Raw genomic sequence first — 17,514 nt, forward strand, 5'->3', positions numbered from 1 at the left:
TGTAGCCTGTCTAGGACTCCTCTGAGCTTTCTTCCCATTAGAAGTTCCGCCGGGCTCCTGCCTGTGGCGGTGCATGGTGTGGTGTGTTGGGCCATTAAGAATTTATCTATCTTCTCCTGCCAGTCCCCGGGGCCTAGGTGTGAGATGGCTTCCTTAGCTGTTCTCACAAATCTCTCCGCCAATCCATTACTAGCTGGATGAAACGGGGCGGAGAGGACGTGTCTGATCCCCAACTCTGCTAGGTACCCCTCAAACTGCATGGCTGTGAACTGGGGCCTGTTAACTCAGACTAAGATGTCCGGTAGGCCATGGGTGGCGAACAACTGCCTTAGCTCCCTAATGAAGCGTCGGTGGTAGTGGTTTTCATGAGTCTGATTTCCAACCACTTCAAGAAGGCATCCACTACGACCATAAATACCTGCCCATGGAATGGGCCAGCGAAGTCTATGTGGATCCTAGACCAGGGATCCTGGGGCCGTTCCCATTCCCTGACCGGTCCTGTGGGGGGGTCTGGTCTAGATTCTTGAAAGGGTTGGCACTTCCCCACCCACTCAGTGATGTCGTTAGGAGCCACCATACGTAACTCCTAGCTAACCCCTTCATCCTTACAATCCTGGGTACCCCTCATTCAATAGGTTTAAAACTTTTTCCCTTAGGCACAAGGGAACAACAACCCGATCGCCCCACAAAAGACAACCCCCTTGCATTGTTAGCTCGCCCTTTTTGTTAGCGAAATGTTTGAATTCCCTGCTCTCAGACTTTTCCGGCCACCCCCTCGTGACCCAACTCATGACTTTCCTAATCACGTGGTCTCTGGTTGAGGCTCTCGCTACCTCTGCTGAAGTGATGGGTCCCGAGTCCAAGACATCAATTAGCAGGACTGGAATCCCAGGTGTGGGGTCCTCTATCCTGTCCGGTAACGGGCAACGGCTGAGGGCATTGGCGTTGCCCATGCTCACCCCTGATCGATGTACCAGGCGATAGGAGTATGCTGCCAGGAAGATGGCCCAGTGTGTCATCCTGGGAGATAGGGCTGCCGAGGTGGGTCGGTCCCCTGTGATGAGACCCAGGAGGGGGCGATGGTCTGTGATGAGTTCAGAAGTCTCTGCCAAACAGGTATTCGTGGAACTTCTTGATTCCTGAGACAGCTGCCAGGGCCTCTTTGTCAAGTTGATTGTAGTTCCATTCGGCGCTTGAAAGAGTCCAGGAGTAGTAGGCGATGGGTGCCTCTAGACCGTTCGGTAGTCTATGGCTCAGGATGGCCCCCACGCCGAAGGGAGACGCGTCACAGATTAGCACTAAGGGAAGCGTAGAATTGTATTGAATTAGGAAACTCTCGGCCGACAGGAGTTTTTTTACAGCAGCAAACACTGTAGCTTCAGCCTTCCCCCAAACCCATTTGGACTTTTTGGCCAACAGTCTGTGTAGGGGCTCCGCTACCGTTGCCTTGTCCCTTAGAAAAATTGCGTAAAAGTTCAATAGTCCCAGGAATGCTTGTAGTTCCGCCTTGTCTTTGGGGATGGGGGCCTCTCGGATTGCCCTAATCTTGCTTCCGGTGGGGTGTATGCTGGCTCCGTCTACCCGGTACCCCAAGAACTCCACGGAAGGCACTGCCATCATGCATTTGTTGCGCTTGACCCTGAGTCCTGCACTCCTGAATTTCCCTAGGACTTGTCTCAGCCTCTCCCCTAGCTGCTGTTCATCTTCTGCAGTGATGAGCACATCATCGAAATACAGGACCACCCTGGGGATCCCCTGTAGCAGTCGCTCCATGGTGCTCTGGAATAGTCCTGGAGCTTTGCTGACTCCGAATTGGAGTCTGGTACACTTGAAGGCACTTCTATGCGTTACTATAGTTTGTGCCTCTGTGGTAGTGCCATCTACCGGCAGCTGCTGGTATGCCTGCGCAAGGTTGAGTTTCGCAAAGATCTTGCCTGGCCCTAGGGAATGCAGAAGGTGATGTACAATCGGAACTGGATAGGCGCTCTGCTGCAGGGCCTTGTTGATCGTACATTTGTAGTCAGCGCAGATGCAAACAGACCCGTCTGGCTTAACGGGGGTCACAATTGGGGTCTCCCACCGAGCATGATCGACTGGCTCTAACACCCCCTGCTTTATCAATTTGTCCAACTCCACGTCAATCTTGGGCTTTAGAGCGAAAGGTACCCTCCTTGGTTTCCGCCTGATGGGGGCAATGTTGGGGTCGAGGTTGAATGAGATAGGGGTCCCCACATACTTGCCGAGCCGCTCGTCGAACACGTCCTGGAACTCTTGCATCAGGTCGTCCTTCAGGGTGCTTCACAGGTTGCGGACTCCGGTGAATCATGCCCAGGGCTCTGAACCAGTCCATACCCAGGAGGCTTGGGAGCTTTCCGCTGACGACGGTGAGGGGAAGCTTCTCCCGGAATTCCCCATACTCCACCTGAAACTCGCCGATTTCTTCCACGGGGATGTGGTTCCCTTGGTAATCATGCAGTCCCAGCCGCTGGTGCCGTAGTTGCCGTCTCTGGATGCTGGGGATGGCCTTTTTTAGCTTGTCCCAGGACATGATGGTAATGGGGGATCCGGTATCGATCTCCATTACACACTTCTGCCCCTCGATGCCGACTGTTGTGTAGGTCTTCTCCCCGGGGGATGTGCAGGTCCGGCCGATTCAGATGATGCAGGCCTTGAGATCCTCAGATTTTGCGCTTCTCCAGTAGCCGCCCTTCTGATTGGTTCTTGTCCGCTGCGCCATCTCTAATTGGCTCGCGTTGCTCTGCAGCTTGTAGTGGTGGTTTTGCTTGGCTCTGCAGACTCTGGCGATGTGCCCCTTCCGCTTGCATTGCTGGCAAATGGCGTCTCGGAACTTGCAGGTCTGGCGCGGATGGGGTCTCCCACAACTCGCACAGGCATCTCGTTGACCTCGCCGGTTCTGCCGGTACTGTTTGGTCCTGTAGACCTCTACATTTGACTCCCTCTCGCTTTCTGTCCCTACAGTTTCCTGGTGAACCGGGGTTGACTTCTGTGCCGTCCTGCTCTGCGTCGTCCCCTGTAGTCTCTCGGCTGCCTTGGATGAGGATTCTTGAGCCCTCGCCTCGTCCAGTACGATGTGTAGCGTGAGATTCGTCTTTGCGAGCAACCTCCTCTGCAAGCAAATATCTCTCACTCCATAGATTAGTTGCTCTAGTAACATCTCATCAAGGTCACTGTACTCACACTGGATTGCGGCCTTACGCAGGGCAGCGACATACTCGCTGATCGATTCTCCCTCCTGCTGTAGCCATTGCCGGAAGTCGAATCATTGGACGTATTTTGATGGCGTTGGGGCATAGTGGTCCTTCAGTAGTGTCTGAAGCATCTGCCACGAGATGGTATGAACTGAATTCGGTTCCGACAGGGCCTCGGCCATATCGAACACTTTGGCTCCACAGTGGCTCAGGAACAGGGCTTTTTTCCGTACGTCAGGCAGCCCTTGCTGGTCGCTGGCTACGAGGAAGCATTCGAAGCGGGACATGTGGGATCCCCACTTCTCTTCTGCGGGGTTGAAAGGTGCTGGCGGCACATATGTAGACATCTTCGGTAGATTTCCCAGTGCTCCACTCGCTCGCCTGGCTGGATTCCGTTTGTAGCTCTCTTGTCGGCATGTGGCTTCAGCTCTTTCCGTGGCTTCTGGCCTCAAAATCCCACCTTCGTCGCCAATGATAAGTTGGGTGAATGAGGACGCAGCAAGCCAGGCAATGAGTGACAACAGCTCTTTATTGTATGGTGAGAACCCAGTGGCTGACCACGGGAAACAGCTCCCTTTATATACCTTGCAGCCGTGGTGGTCAGCCAATCAGCTGACGGTCAGTTAATTCAAACTGCCCGCCCAAAATCTACATACATAACACGTACAGCAGCCTGGATTTAGAGAAATGTACATGCAGTTGGGTAGAACCACACTGAGACAAACCAATCTATCCTAATAATACATGAAACATGTATAGTGTCGAGATAGGGATATCATAATGTCATGGCTTGAGACAAGGTTATCTGAGGGACCATCTCTTGCCGGTCATATCATTTTTTTAAAAAAAAAGTTTTTTTCCCCTCATAAACATATCTTAAATGTACAGTTTTTATCTAACATTCATATTTTCTTTTGCTTTCATACTAATACAATTTTCATCCTAAACAATTTAAGTATATTTGGGGTTGCTCTTCTACCATTTCATCTCCCTTATTTTACAGCAATCCTTCTTCTCCCTCTCTTCTCTTTCCTTTCCCTCCCTTCTTCCATCTACTCTCCTACTTTCTTCTTTCTTCCTCTCCTTCTCCTTCTCTCCTTCCCCTTCCTTTCCCCCACACCTCCCTTCTTCCTCCCTTCTAATCTTCTCTCCTACTCTTGTTTCCCCTCTCTTCCTCTCCTTTTCTCTTTCTTCTTTCCCTCTCTCTCCTTCTTCTCTTTTCTCCTCTATCCCTCTCCATTCTCTTTCTACTGTTGTATTCATTTTCAATTTAGTATTTTCCAAAGTGGTATTCTAGCAATCCCGGTTTTTTCTTTTCTTTTCAATTACTTTTTCATTTTACTAAATTCACACATATCATCATAAATGTACATTTATATAATAACATTTTCTTTCTCCACCCTCCCTTTCCCCTGTTCCATTTACACAGGTGTCTTCTGGGTTTCTATTTCTTTTTTGTCTTCTCTCTCATTTACTCATACCTTATCTAATTTATTTCTCTATAATCTTTTATTCATATTTCTTTTCTAACCATATATAAAATCATCCCCATGTCTTGAAATACACCGATTCCTCTTTATCTTTTTATTTATATTTATTTATTTTATTAAAATTTATATGCCACCCTTCTCCCGAAGGACTCGGGGCGGCTCACAACAGTAAAATCACAATAAAACAGCAATAATAAATAAGATTAAAAGATTCAATTAAAATCCCACAATTAATTAAAACTCCCAAAATAGAATCAGACAATTGGCTTAAAAAGCCATGTCTTCAGGTCTTTGCGGAAGGAACGGAGATCAAGGGCTGTCCGGAGCTCGGTGGGTAACTCGTTCCAGAGGGTTGGTGCAGCCACAGAGAACGTCCTCATCCTCGGCGCCGTCAGCCGACATTGTCTGGCCGACGGCACCCAGAGGAGGGCAGCCCTATGTGAGCACACTGGGCGGTGGGAGGCTGGTAGGAGGTGATCCTGCAAGTACCCCGGGCCCATGCCATGCCATCTTTTATTCTCAATGTTAACCTATTCATTTCTGTACATTCTAAAATCTTCTTTATTACCTCTCCTTCTGATGGGATTTTTTCTGTCTTCCACTTTTGTGCAAATACAATTATCGCCGCTGTTATTATATGAATAATCAAATATGTCTTTGCTATATTTCTCCGGTAATTTACCCAATAAAAATGCCTCTGGTTTTAACTCTATACATTGGTGCAACATTTCCTCTAACCATGCCTGTATTCTAACCCAATAATTTTTTGCTTCCATACATGTCCACTACATATTATAATATGATCCCGGCAATTGAAAACATTTCCAACATTTAGCTGATTTATCCTTAAACATTTTTGCTTATCTTTCTGGTGACATATGCCATCTATAAAACATTTTATATAAATGTTCTTTATATGCAGTTACCATTGTTAATTTATCATTTCTTTCCCATAGTTGTTGCCATCTCTCTAGTTCTATCGTATAGCCAAAGTTTTTTGCCCATGCTATCATTGTCTCTTTTACTTCTTTCTCTTCTAATCTGATTTGCAATAAGTAATTATACAATTTCTTAATCATTTTTTCATCTGTCCCAGTCAATATCTCATCCAATTCTGATTTTTCCAAATTAAAACCATATTGTTTCAAATCTTTATCATATCTTGATTGTATTTGCAGTCGTGTATACCAATCTGTCTCAATCCCTTGGTTTTTTAGTACTTATCTCTGTTTTAGTTCTTCCTTCTCTGTTAAAATATTCTTATATCTTACAATATTTTTCCTGTTAATCATATTTGAATGTGTCAAAGCTTCTATTGTTGAAAGCCACTTTGGTATCTTCATGTATTGTCTTTCTTCCACTGTTTCCGATGATGTTAGCAAACCTTTCCTTATATAATGTCTCTAAAAATACCCATGTATCCTATTTTTTCCATACCAAAGAAAAGTGTGCCACCCTAGTTGCAAATCATGTCCTTCCAGAGTTAATATTCTCGTATTTCTCAATAAAATCCATTCTTTAACCCAGGTTAACGTCGCCACTTGATAGTATAGTTCCCAATTTGGTAGTCAAACCCGCCCCTAATTCTAGAATCTTGAAGCAGTTTAAGTTTAATTCTTGCTTTTTTCCTTTGCCATACATATTTCCACATCATTTTGTTCAAATTCTCAAAATATTTTTTCTCCAACTTTATCGGTATTGTTTGAAAAAAAAAAAACAAGATTCTTGGTAGTATATTCATTTTAATTAACACTATTCTTCCTATTAGTGATAATTGCAGATTTTTCCATTTTTCCAAGTCTATTTCAATTTGATTTCTCAGTTTATAATAATTATCTTCTTTCACCGTTATACACCTTGAAGTTAATTGCATACCCAAATATTTCACTTTCTTCACTATGTGAACGTTGGTCTTGCCGGTCATATCTACTGACCTATCGGAGCGGGGAGGCAGGAAATGTTGCGGGTCCCATCCCTGAGGGAGATACAGCTGGGACCCAGAAGCCTCCTCCGTGGTGGGCTCCCTCTCTCTGAAACATCATTCCCCCAGAAATTAGAATGGCCCCCACTCTAATACTCTTCCGGAAGGCGCTGAAGACCTGGTTCTGCCAGCGGGCCTGGGGAACCCAGAGCGGGATGGAGCCCATTAAATGGCTCGTGTGATCTGCTGTTGCCGGAGCGGGGGGTGGGGGGTGGGAGGTAATTTTGTTATATTGTACTGTATTAATTTATTTGATTCTTTTTGTTAATTTTTATTGTTTTAAATGTGGCTTTATATTCTGTAAACTGCCTTGAGACTCCATGGGCAAATAGGTGGTTAAATAAATAAATAAATAAATAAATTCCCATGAATAGGCAGCAATATAAATTCAATAAATAAATAAATAGATAAATAAATAAATTTCCACTTTTGTTCTGAATAAGCCCAGTGAGAATCAGCTTTTGTTAAGTCTGGCTTTGTGACACAGGTGCTAGAATACTAAGCACAATCCAGAAAAAATAATTATAATCCTCTGTCTTGTTGCTTTCTTGGTCCTCAGCTACTGGGAAAATCTCCCACTGCTCAAAGGGTGAGAAATTCCTTCTTATCTTATCTAGATATGGAACTATGCTTCCTGTATGTCTATGGAGATTCTCAGTCATCCACGTCCTAGCTATCCCAAAGGTGCTTTTCAAAGAGGCAACTGGACTTTCTGGTTTTTCTTTGAAGACATTTCGCTTCTCATCCAAGAAGCTTCTTCAGTTCTGATGTCTGAGGACAGAACTGAAGAAGCTTCTGGGATGAGAAGCGAAATGTCCTCAAGGAAAAACAAAGGAAATCCAGTTGCCTCTTGAAAAAGCACCTTTGGGATATGCTTCCCATAACATGCAGTCTAGGCACCCATAATCATCCTGGAAGGTTTTGAGTAGGAATCTCAACCATTTGCGGAGGACTAAACAGGGAAAGGTCCTTTAAAAGAAGGTGGGATGAGGAGGTATTCATGCCTTACCTTGGTAGTGGAATCTGAAGACACCAGGGGTGGTGGTGTGGTAGCTCTGGAAATGAATCAGGACCTGATTGGTTGGGCTACGGATCACTTGCCCCTCAACCATCAATGACTCATTGGCCAAGACAACAGGCTTCTCCCCACCCAGACCTTCCACTGTCAGTGAATCCTCCTTGGACAAGTTCAGAGTCTGCACCTGGAAGTCATGGAAGTTGACAAAGGGAGGGAGAAGGTTAAGAAGACGGCCACCCCTTTTTTAAGCGTCACATATTTTTAATATTGTTCAAGAATCTAAACTTAAGAGCAAATATTATCATGAAAATTATTGGGGAAGGGAGGCGACAAGGAGAAGCACGTCTGGAAAAGAGGACTTGAACCAAATATTCATCTAATGGACAGAGCTTTAGAAATGTTTCCAAAGTCCTTTGATTCTTGAACAACCACAATATCACTTTGTTGTTTCTTAAAACAGCTTTAAGCCTTTAAGCTTCAGTGGAACCCTGGGGAAAAAAAGAAAAGAAAAGAGGATGCTGCTTTTAAAGAACCCATTCACTAAAATGAACACAACTCTTAAAGCAACAGCATCTTTTTTTTTTTTAATAGCCAGGCAAAGAAGCCTGAAACAGACAGCTTTTCCAAACAGCAGGGAAGTGCTATGCTCCTGCTTCCTCACTAAAGCATACAGGTAGTGCTCAACTTACAATCACAATTGGGGTCAGAATTTCAAGATGGTTGTTAAGTGAGCCACACACAATTTTATGACCTTTTGCTATGGTTGTTAAGCGAAGCACTTCAGTTGTTAAGTGAATCATGTGGTTGTTAAGCAAATCTAGCTTCCCCGTTGACTCTGCTTGTCAGAAGTCAGCTGGGAAGCTTGCAAACAGTGGTCACTACAACCCCAGGACACGGCGAGAGTTGTAAATACTTGCCAGTTGCTAAGCACCCAAATTTTGGTCATGTGAACGTGGGATGCTGCAACGGTCATAAGTGTAAGGACCGGTTGTTAAGTCACTTTTTTTCACTGCCGTTGTAACGGTCACTAACGAACAGTTGTAAGTCAAGGACTACCTGTAATGTGGTCAGCTATCGCTAATTCTTTGTCACCTTCCAAACACTTTTGGGGGGAAAAAATGATTAATCCACATGTCTTTTTAGACTTAGAATAACTTTATTGTCACTTTGAATGGACACTAATCAGCATATATTGAAATGAAATTTCATTGCACATGTTTCCCAATGTCAGGCATACTGTAGTTCTTCAGTGCTGACCCATTCATATCATCTTACCTGTACTTCTATCCCGTAGCCCATATACACTGAAATTGTGTAAGTGCAATCCAAGCCTCCGTAAAAGGTAGTGCCAGCGTAATCGGGGGATTCAACGTAGCCTTCTATGTCGGTAATGTTGTTATTGCAAAGCACTTGGCAAAGGAGGCAAGAAAGGAGACAAAGAAGACTGAAGTCAGTTTAGTCCAGGATGATCCATATTTTTTCAACCAGGTTCAGCCTACCACTATTTGGTGACTCCATATGGGTCAGCCAGATTTTTTGGGCTGGGGAATGATAAAGGTAACGGTTTCCCGATGTCCAGCCGTGTCTGAGTCCAGAGGGCAGTGCTCATCTACATTTCTTAGCCAAGGGAGACAGCATTGTCTGAAGACCACATGGTGGTCATGTGGTCATTATGACTATAGGCCGAGGCGCATGGAACGCTGTTATCTTCCCGCTGAAATGGTACCTTTTTATCTACTCGCATTTGCACGCTTTCGAACTGCTAGGTGGGCAGGAGCTGGGGCAAGTAATGGGAGAGAATCAGGTTGGAGAAGGCTTACGTCCACGTCCAAAACCTTTGCATCTCACTCATATCACTTACCAGGCGTGTGAACGGTTGTGATAGTCGTCGTAGTAATCAGGGTGGTCGTCGTCTCTTCGTCACCTTCGGGGATGAAGGCGGTAGTGGTGGCCGAGATAGGGTGGTTGGCAGAACCGACCTCGTCTGGTGGAGGGGGCAACCGGGGTGGAGCAGCTGCCGTTGAAGCTGGAGGGGTGGTGAGTAGGAAGCCAGTGGGAGGGGCAGCGGTGGTCAACGGGGAGGGGCCAGTGGCTGTGGCTTCGGAGGTCTCAAGGACCGTCCCACCATCTAGACGCTGGATGGGCGGATGGAATGGGGGAAGAGTGGAAGACTGTCCTCCTAGTTAAAAAGAAGGGGTGCAGGGAAGTCAGAACAGAGGAGGGAAAACCCTGCAACCCAGTGATGAAATGTAAAATTTGTTACTACCGGTTCTGTAGGTGTGGCTTGGTGAGGTGGGGGTAATGTGACTAGGTGGGCGTGGCCAACTTTTTTTTTTTTTACTTTTAAAACCATTTTTTCTACAACCTCTTCAACCGAAGAGGTTGTAGAAAAAATGCTTTTAAAAGCCTCTGATGATCCCAGCTGAGCTGAGTGATCATCAGAGGCTTTTTTTTTTACTTTTAAAAGCATTTTTTTCGGCCAGAGAGGTTGTAGAAAAAATGCTTTTAAAATTTTTTTTAAAAAGCCTCTGATGATTGCGTGGCTCAGCTGGGCATGGGAGGAAGGCCGCAGGGATGTTTGTTATCAGTTCTCCGAACCACCCGCAGGCATCGCTACCGGATCGGGCAATCCGGTCCGAACCGGGAGCATATCACCCCTGCTGCAACCCTCTCATACGCTCCCACCCCCAAAAAATGTCCTTTTTTTTTTCCTGGCAGAAAAACCAATGTGCAATTATGGAACTATTCATTAATCCATTTTTAAAAGTGCAGTGCCAAATTTTATGATTCACAATGGTGTCTCCCCTTATAATAGGCCCACAGTCACCTTCCAAGAGTCACCCCTGCCCCTCCATTTTTCTTCAACCCAAGCCACCTTTTCCTCTACATGTAGTCCCATCCCAGGCAGAGGCCTTCCCCTTCCCCAAATTCTTTGCTTTTTCTCACCAGGAATTGGCTCTTCCATCACCTCGCCCCCAGGAAACTCCTTTCTCAGCAGTGTCCCCTGCAGCAATTCAGAGAGGCCTTCAGGACTGGGGGGTGAAGACCCCCGCACCTCCGCCGAGACTTCCATTTCTTCCTCCTTGGGTCCTTCCATGGCCTCTGATGAGAGGGCCTCCAACAGCGGGGAGGGGGTGGCCTCCTCATTTTCCCAGAGAGGCAGGCCTGCAGGAGACAAAGGGTTAACATTGGCCTGTCCTCCACATTCTTCTCACATTGGCCTCATAAATCCACAGAGAAGAAGATGCACTGCAAACTGTAAATTTGTTAAATTTAACAAGGCTGCACTTTCCCTCCTGGACCAACAGGCATAGCACTGGTTCCCACTTTTTTTTTCCTGGGACCGGCCTTTCTGGGCTGCAATATTCCAGACCACCACAGATGGCATCAAAGAGCTACAGAAATATGTGTATGACCTTCTAGGTCAGGCCTGCGCCAGTCCCACTCACGGTCTGTGAACTGTATGTAGCTCTGGACAGCTATTAATGCAACCCAAGAAGATCATAAACTTTTAACATTTTTATTTGATTTATATACATTCACTATTCTATGTATATATAATATCTCCATCCAGGCCTGTAATCTTGTCCTGCCGCCCTTAACACATTGGTCCAATCCTGCGCAACTTCAGCTTGACCTTGACTTATAACCACAACTGAGCCCAAAACTTCCGTTGCTAAGCAAGATAGTTGTTAAGTGAATTTTGCCCATTTATGACCTTTCTTGACACAGTTGCTAAGTGAATCACTGCAGTTGTTAATTTAGTAACACGGTTGCTAAGTGAACCTGGTTTCCCCATTGACTTTGCTTGTCAGAAGGTTGCAAAAGGGGATCACATGATCTCAGGAAAGTGCAATTGTCATAAATACATGCAGTTGCCAAGCGTCCAAATTTTGATTATGTAACCATGGGGACGCTGCAAATCAGTGAAATGTGAAAAATGTGAAAAACGGTCATGTCACTTTTTGCAGTTCCGTTGTAACTTTGAAAAGTCACTAAACGAATGGTTGTAAGTCGAGGACTACCTGTACACTGAATGCTCTTCTCGGTCCACAGGCCCCTTGGTTCCCCTTTCTTTGAACAGCACATTGATAGAAAAAGATGAGCCTTCAATGAAAGAGTTGCCACCATCCTATGGTTTAGCCTAACCATTTATAGATAGTCTTGACTTATCATTCATTTAGCGACCATTCAAAATTGTGACAGAGCTGAAAAAAGTGATGACTGGTCCTCACACAGCATCCCTGTGTGGTCACAGGATCATGATTTTGGGCACTTAGCAACCAACTTATATTTACAAAGATTATATGTCCTGTGGTCATATGATCTCTATCTGTGACCTTCCCAACTGACTTCTGACTTAACAGGGGTTCATTTAATGACTATGTGGTTCATTTAACAATTGGGTGATCCACTTAACAACAACAGCAACAAAGGTCATAAAACTGGGCATGACTCACTTAACAACCTCATTGCTTGTGACAAAAGTTCTAATTGTGGTCATAAGTCGAGGACTACTTTATAATGCCATGTGTGATCTTGCTAGGTCTTGCAACAGCACCTAATTGTCCTCTGGGTCTTCTTGGCTTATTTTGTATAATTTCTTAAGATGAAATTACATAGGAAAGCTATGCAGTGCTTGTATACTGATCACTGACTATGCTAGTTCTTCTAACCACATTCAGGCCTTCTCTTTTGCACTTATGAACACTTTCACTGTTATTTTAGAATAAATCCCCCCCACTCCCATGCTGGCTGAGGTATTCAGGGAATTGAAGTCCACACTTTTTAAAATGGCTAACATTGGGAAAGGTTTTAGAGGGCAGGATTCTTTCAAGACAGAGTTTATAAATTGCATTGTGAGCACTCTGTGCATTACAACAGGGGAATTGGGCCACATATATTTTTCTTTTTCCAAATAGATATAATCTGTTTTCCCAGGCAAATAATTGATATAGAAGTAAGAATCAAAAACTTAATTCTACAAACTTAAATTCTCTAAGGCAAAATCCTGAACATGGGATACTAGTTCCTAAAAAATGTGGGATATACCTTCACCATCATCACCTCAACTTATTTTCCATGTTTCTTTGGCCAAATTAATTGAAATAAACAGTAACCTTTACAAACTTAAACGCCGTTTGAAAGTGTCAACTTCCCAAAGTATAGTACTTTGAATTGCAGCTTAATCACATTTTTATTGACATAGTTGGGGATAATAAAAAATGTAAAATATAATTTCACACATATATACTTAGTGGGTCCAAAGTGATCTGTATGTTGTCCTCAAGAAGTAATTTAAGCTGCTCCACAATCATAAAAAAGACAAATCCATTTGCTAACTTATTATTTAGAGAAAGGAAGAGAGAAAAATTCCTCTTTATCCATGCCAGCTAAATAAGCAATTAGAACAGATGGTGAAAGAATACAAAATAGAAATGGTTTGTTAAGACTCAGGCAATCTAACAGAACTGGTGATTAAAGTGAATTAAGGTGGAATGATTTGTCTAAATTATGCGGTCTTCTCAGTAAACTGGATAGCTCCCTTGTGAAAAGAGGCAAATAATTTGTAGCTGTGTGATGTCTTGAGGAGAAATTGGGTAGCTCAGATACCCACTGGAGACCTACGTGGGTAAAAGTGATCTTGTGAATGCTGCCTCCCTTCTCTTTTGCTGCAGAAAGCTGCGTCATTTAGCTTCATATTTATACATTAAACTTTGCTTCATGCTGAATGAATAGAAGTTTATTAGCAAAAGCCTGTGGCTAGGAGGCAGGTTGCTGATGGAAGGGTAATAGCTGACTTGAAGAGGCCATTCCTGTTTGGAAGAGCAGAGAAGTCTGCAGATCCGATCAGGGACCTCAAAGGCCTCAAAATGATGAGTGCCGCACATCACTTGGGTTGCCTGGATATGACAAGTTCAGGACTGACAGCTGTAGCCGCTGCAGGCAACTGCCAGCATGTGGGATCTGGGCAGCTTCTGACAAACCATTAATTTGCTCTGAGCTCTCTCTATTAAGAAGGCCAGCTGCCTCACAGGCTTGGGTGCCCTGTGCATTTGCTACTCCCTCAGTCAAATGGCTGGTAATCTGAGGAGTGGAAAGGCCTGACTTGCTGGTCTTGGGGTAAAGGGGATTTCCCCACCTTTGTTTGCTCAGCTGGTGAAAATCCAGAGCCTCTGGAGAGGGCAAAACGTCTAATAGAAAGTTTTGTGAGATGACATCTCGCTTGGATTATTATTTCCCATGTTCAACACCTTCTGATTGCTGTAATCTCAACTTCTCCCACAAGCATGATGGTGATGGTAGTGGTGTTGGAGGAGGAGAAAAATACACTCTTAAATACAATCCAGAAAAAAAAACCTTGTGTCCTTACGTCTAAGAGGAAAATCTATGCATCTTCCTGCCTCAAGAATGACACCCCTTTACATCTTTAAAATTTAAATTTTAAGAGAGAGAAAATTTGTATATTCTCTCTTTTCATTTTTGTTTGTTAATATTTTTAAATTCAATAAAGTTTGTTTAAAAAAAAAAAAAGAATGACACCCCATCCCTCCTTCTTGGTTTCCTAGGCCTAGTTGCTTCTCCCCACCCCCTCATCCTTACATCCTTGTGCCCCACAAAACTCTGAGACTTTTTCCCTACCACCATCCTTCTGTATGGCCTTTGCCAGGGTGACTCCCTGTTGCATCAGTGTTCACACTAACCTATCCAGCAAATTTGAACTTCTTATCCTTCACTGAATTTGCAGAGCTGCAGGAGTGCTAACCTGTTTAGGAAATGCGTCGCCTAACAGCTCGTCCTTTTGCATGATTTCATAATGCTCCCCTCCCTCCTCAGGCTCTTTTAAGTCTTTGCCATTATGCTTGTGATCCTTCTGAGTGAACCTTTATTGGGGCACCCTCATTTTGACCCGGACTCTGCTTTTTCAGTTTAGCAATGCATGAATATTGAATTTGTTTTTCTTGGCAGCATTACATGCAAAACCCCAGGGATTTTTTTTCCCCTCAGTGGAAGAAGATTGTTCTTTGCCTAGTTCAATTTATTCACATCTCATTCCACTCCATTTCTTGGACCCTGGTGTTCAAAAATTCAGGTCAGCTTTCAAACCTAACTATCAGATCTTCAGTCATATCTGTAACTTCCCGTCAAGGGTCAGCCTCAAATTTCTGCTTCACTTGCAACCTTCTACAACAACCTGACAACCCACGCTTTATAGATAATCACTTCCCTTAAAATCACTGCCAACCTTTATAATGCCTCAAAGATATAGAATAAGGTAAAGTGAAGATGATTCCAAATCTCTCTCTAGCAGATTTTACAGCTTTTTAAATAAAATTCCTCTCCATTTTCCAAAGAGCACCCCAAATTACATCCTCCTTGCTATTGACCGTGATCCTCATCAGATTTCTACAGTCTGCTTACTACAACCAGAGAACAACCCCTCTCTTCCCCCCTCCACAATTTCCACCTTAGGAGATATCACAGATCATCAAATACCAACTCCCTTCTTTTATCCTCTGGCAACCATCGTTTCCCTACAGCTGTTTAAAAATGTGTGCATCCCCAAGCAATGAAAACAAATCCTTTTTTTTTTTTTTTTGTGGTCCATGTCAAGATGTATTTTCAAATAGGCTTCCTTTGCCTACAACACCATCTTTACAACATGCCCACCTGCCATTTGCACTGGGGAAGGGCAGGGGGGGGGAGCTGGTAGTGATGAAGATGGATTTTCAACCCCCCTTTTCTTTAATACAAAAGATGGTTAAATTGAAATAAGCCCCTTCCGTTTGGGTCGCCGGCCGCCCCCCTCCCCAGCCCTTGTGCTAAAAAGCTTCCCGCTTACCTTGTAGAAGAGAGAGGGAGCAAAGCAGCAGCAGCAGAAGAGGCATGTTGAGTCCTGCTTTTTCCAAACAGCGCATTTTGGATTTCTTCAGACCTGCAGAATACCTAGTCTGGCTATTTCCTTCTCCTGCCAGGCAAGGGAGCCGTGGAGCTAGGAGTCTGCTTAGCAAATGAAAATGCAGTAGCTTCTTTGCAAGGGCTAGTTCTGTAGGATTTTTCTCTTTTGTCTTTCCAAAGCAACCTAGGCTTTTTCTATTTGTGTTTTGGAAATGTGCCTTTTCTGCAGTCTGCTCCTGCTTGCTGCATAACTGATTAACTGTGTTATCTGGACCCGCTCTTCCCTTTTTCGCTTATAGAACGAGAAATGCAGTGGACTGCTTCCTTTCGGTGAAATTATGTTTGAGAGCAGGCATGATGTCAGGCCTCTTTCACCCAGAACCCCTCTTCTTCTCTCATGTCTTACGTTCACCCAACTGAATGGAGAAACAGGGGAGGCCAAAATGAATTTCTTTGCGTAAGAAAAGGCATCGGATCCTTCTTTCTCCGCCACCTACATACCCGTCTGGAAAGTCATGTATAGATATATTGCCATTGCCATGTAGCTTCTCTTCCCCGTTCCTTTCTTGCAATAGATTCTGTTACCAAACCAGGAAAAACTTGAATAAGAATAGAAGGATATCGTGAACAGTTCTTTTTTAAAAATGTAAAACCTTCAGTGGTTTGGCAAATCAAGCATCTCTCTCTCTCCCCCTCCTCTTCTGTCCTTGACAATGAAACGCAATGTGTATTTGCAGTTGCAATTTGGATGGGTTCTATGCATTATTCTGAATATTATAGAGAGACGGGGGAATATAAATCCACACCCCCATCCTAGCAGATTCCCATAAGTATCAACCTATACTTATGTATAGGTTGAAAGTGCAATATGGAAAATAAATTATGTTATTTGATTTTTTTTAAAAAATAAGGAACATAATGTAACAGTCCATTCCTATTTTAAAAAAAATACAGCTTCCTGATTTTCCAAGCCAATATATAAAGAAATCTTCTTTTCTAGATAATAAAGGGAAATTGTTCAAGACCTATTCTCTTACAGAAAATAAACCCCCTCTGGAGGAAAACAGATGCAAACTTTATTAGTGATGTTGCAAATCTTATTTAATGATTTGTAACATCGGCTCCCACAAGAATTCTGAAAATAAGTTATGCATTTTGTTACAAAAATACACCAATAATATTTTGCTCACTCCTTGTAAGGAAGCAGATGAGAAGAGTAAAACAGACAGGCTCCTTAGATTGACTATCTTTCCCCCCCCCCCCGCAAAAAAAAATACAGCAAGAAACTATCAAATATTTATGTTGCCATTTTTGGGAAATTCGAGGCAAGCAGAATGTCTGACTCCATTTGAGCTTACGCATTTCTCAGTGTGGGTTTCGGTTTGATGGGTTTTGTGTGTGTGTGTGTATGTGTGTGTGTGAACTTTCATACCTTCCTTATTTACTGTAGATATTTGCAAACCACAATATTTATTTAGCATTTCACAGAAATGTTGTGTTTATTATGAAAATATTCCCATATTGTGTCTCATTCTTTTATTTTTCTCTTCCCTTCCTCAAAATCCATCTTAGAATTGCTCTTCTTTCTTCCTCTCTCTGCACCAACGTTACCTGTGGCCTTTTTCCATCCTCCAGCTTCCCACTTCCCACCTTGGCTCCTTGGTCCCTCACAACTCCAAGGTTTTGTCTCCCAATTATAACTCTCCCATAAAAACTCTACCACCACCAATACAACCATCACCACCCTCTCCCATCCTGGGCCTTTTGGTCTGAGGCACACAATCAAGATGAAAAAAGCATTTTAAAAAAATAATTAGGGAGGGGTAGATGTAGAGATTGTAGAGGTGGGGACGTGATCGCTCTTCAGGGGTGGTGGTAGAGGGCGGTGGCAGAAAAAGGAACCTCCCCTCTTTGGCG

At 43.9% G+C, this 17,514-nt stretch overlaps 1 protein-coding gene across 3 annotated transcripts in view; it reads right to left on the reverse strand.

Annotated features, from left to right (window-relative positions):
• Positions 1-15,883, reverse strand: part of SEZ6L2 (seizure related 6 homolog like 2) — a 40,364-nt gene extending 24,481 nt beyond the window's left edge. Inside the window, exons 1-5 of one of the 3 annotated variants that reach the window (XM_034419702.3) lie at positions 15,542-15,883; positions 10,645-10,863; positions 9,560-9,877; positions 8,974-9,107; positions 7,690-7,882 (exon numbers count right to left, since the gene is read on the reverse strand). In XM_034419702.3, coding sequence (XP_034275593.1) covers positions 7,690-7,882; positions 8,974-9,107; positions 9,560-9,877; positions 10,645-10,863; positions 15,542-15,617 — 940 coding nt within the window. In that variant the 5' untranslated portion in view covers positions 15,618-15,883. The remainder of the gene's footprint in view (positions 1-7,689; positions 7,883-8,973; positions 9,108-9,559; positions 9,878-10,644; positions 10,864-15,541) is intronic. The other 2 variants (XM_034419703.3, XM_087893868.1) reach the window with 2 other exon arrangements.
• Positions 15,884-17,514: the final 1,631 nt, after the last annotated feature.

Source organism: Pantherophis guttatus, chromosome 4 (assembly GCF_059756535.1).
Source record: "Pantherophis guttatus breed Tessera chromosome 4, ASM5975653v1, whole genome shotgun sequence".
NCBI classification, from domain to species: domain Eukaryota; kingdom Metazoa; phylum Chordata; class Lepidosauria; order Squamata; family Colubridae; genus Pantherophis; species Pantherophis guttatus.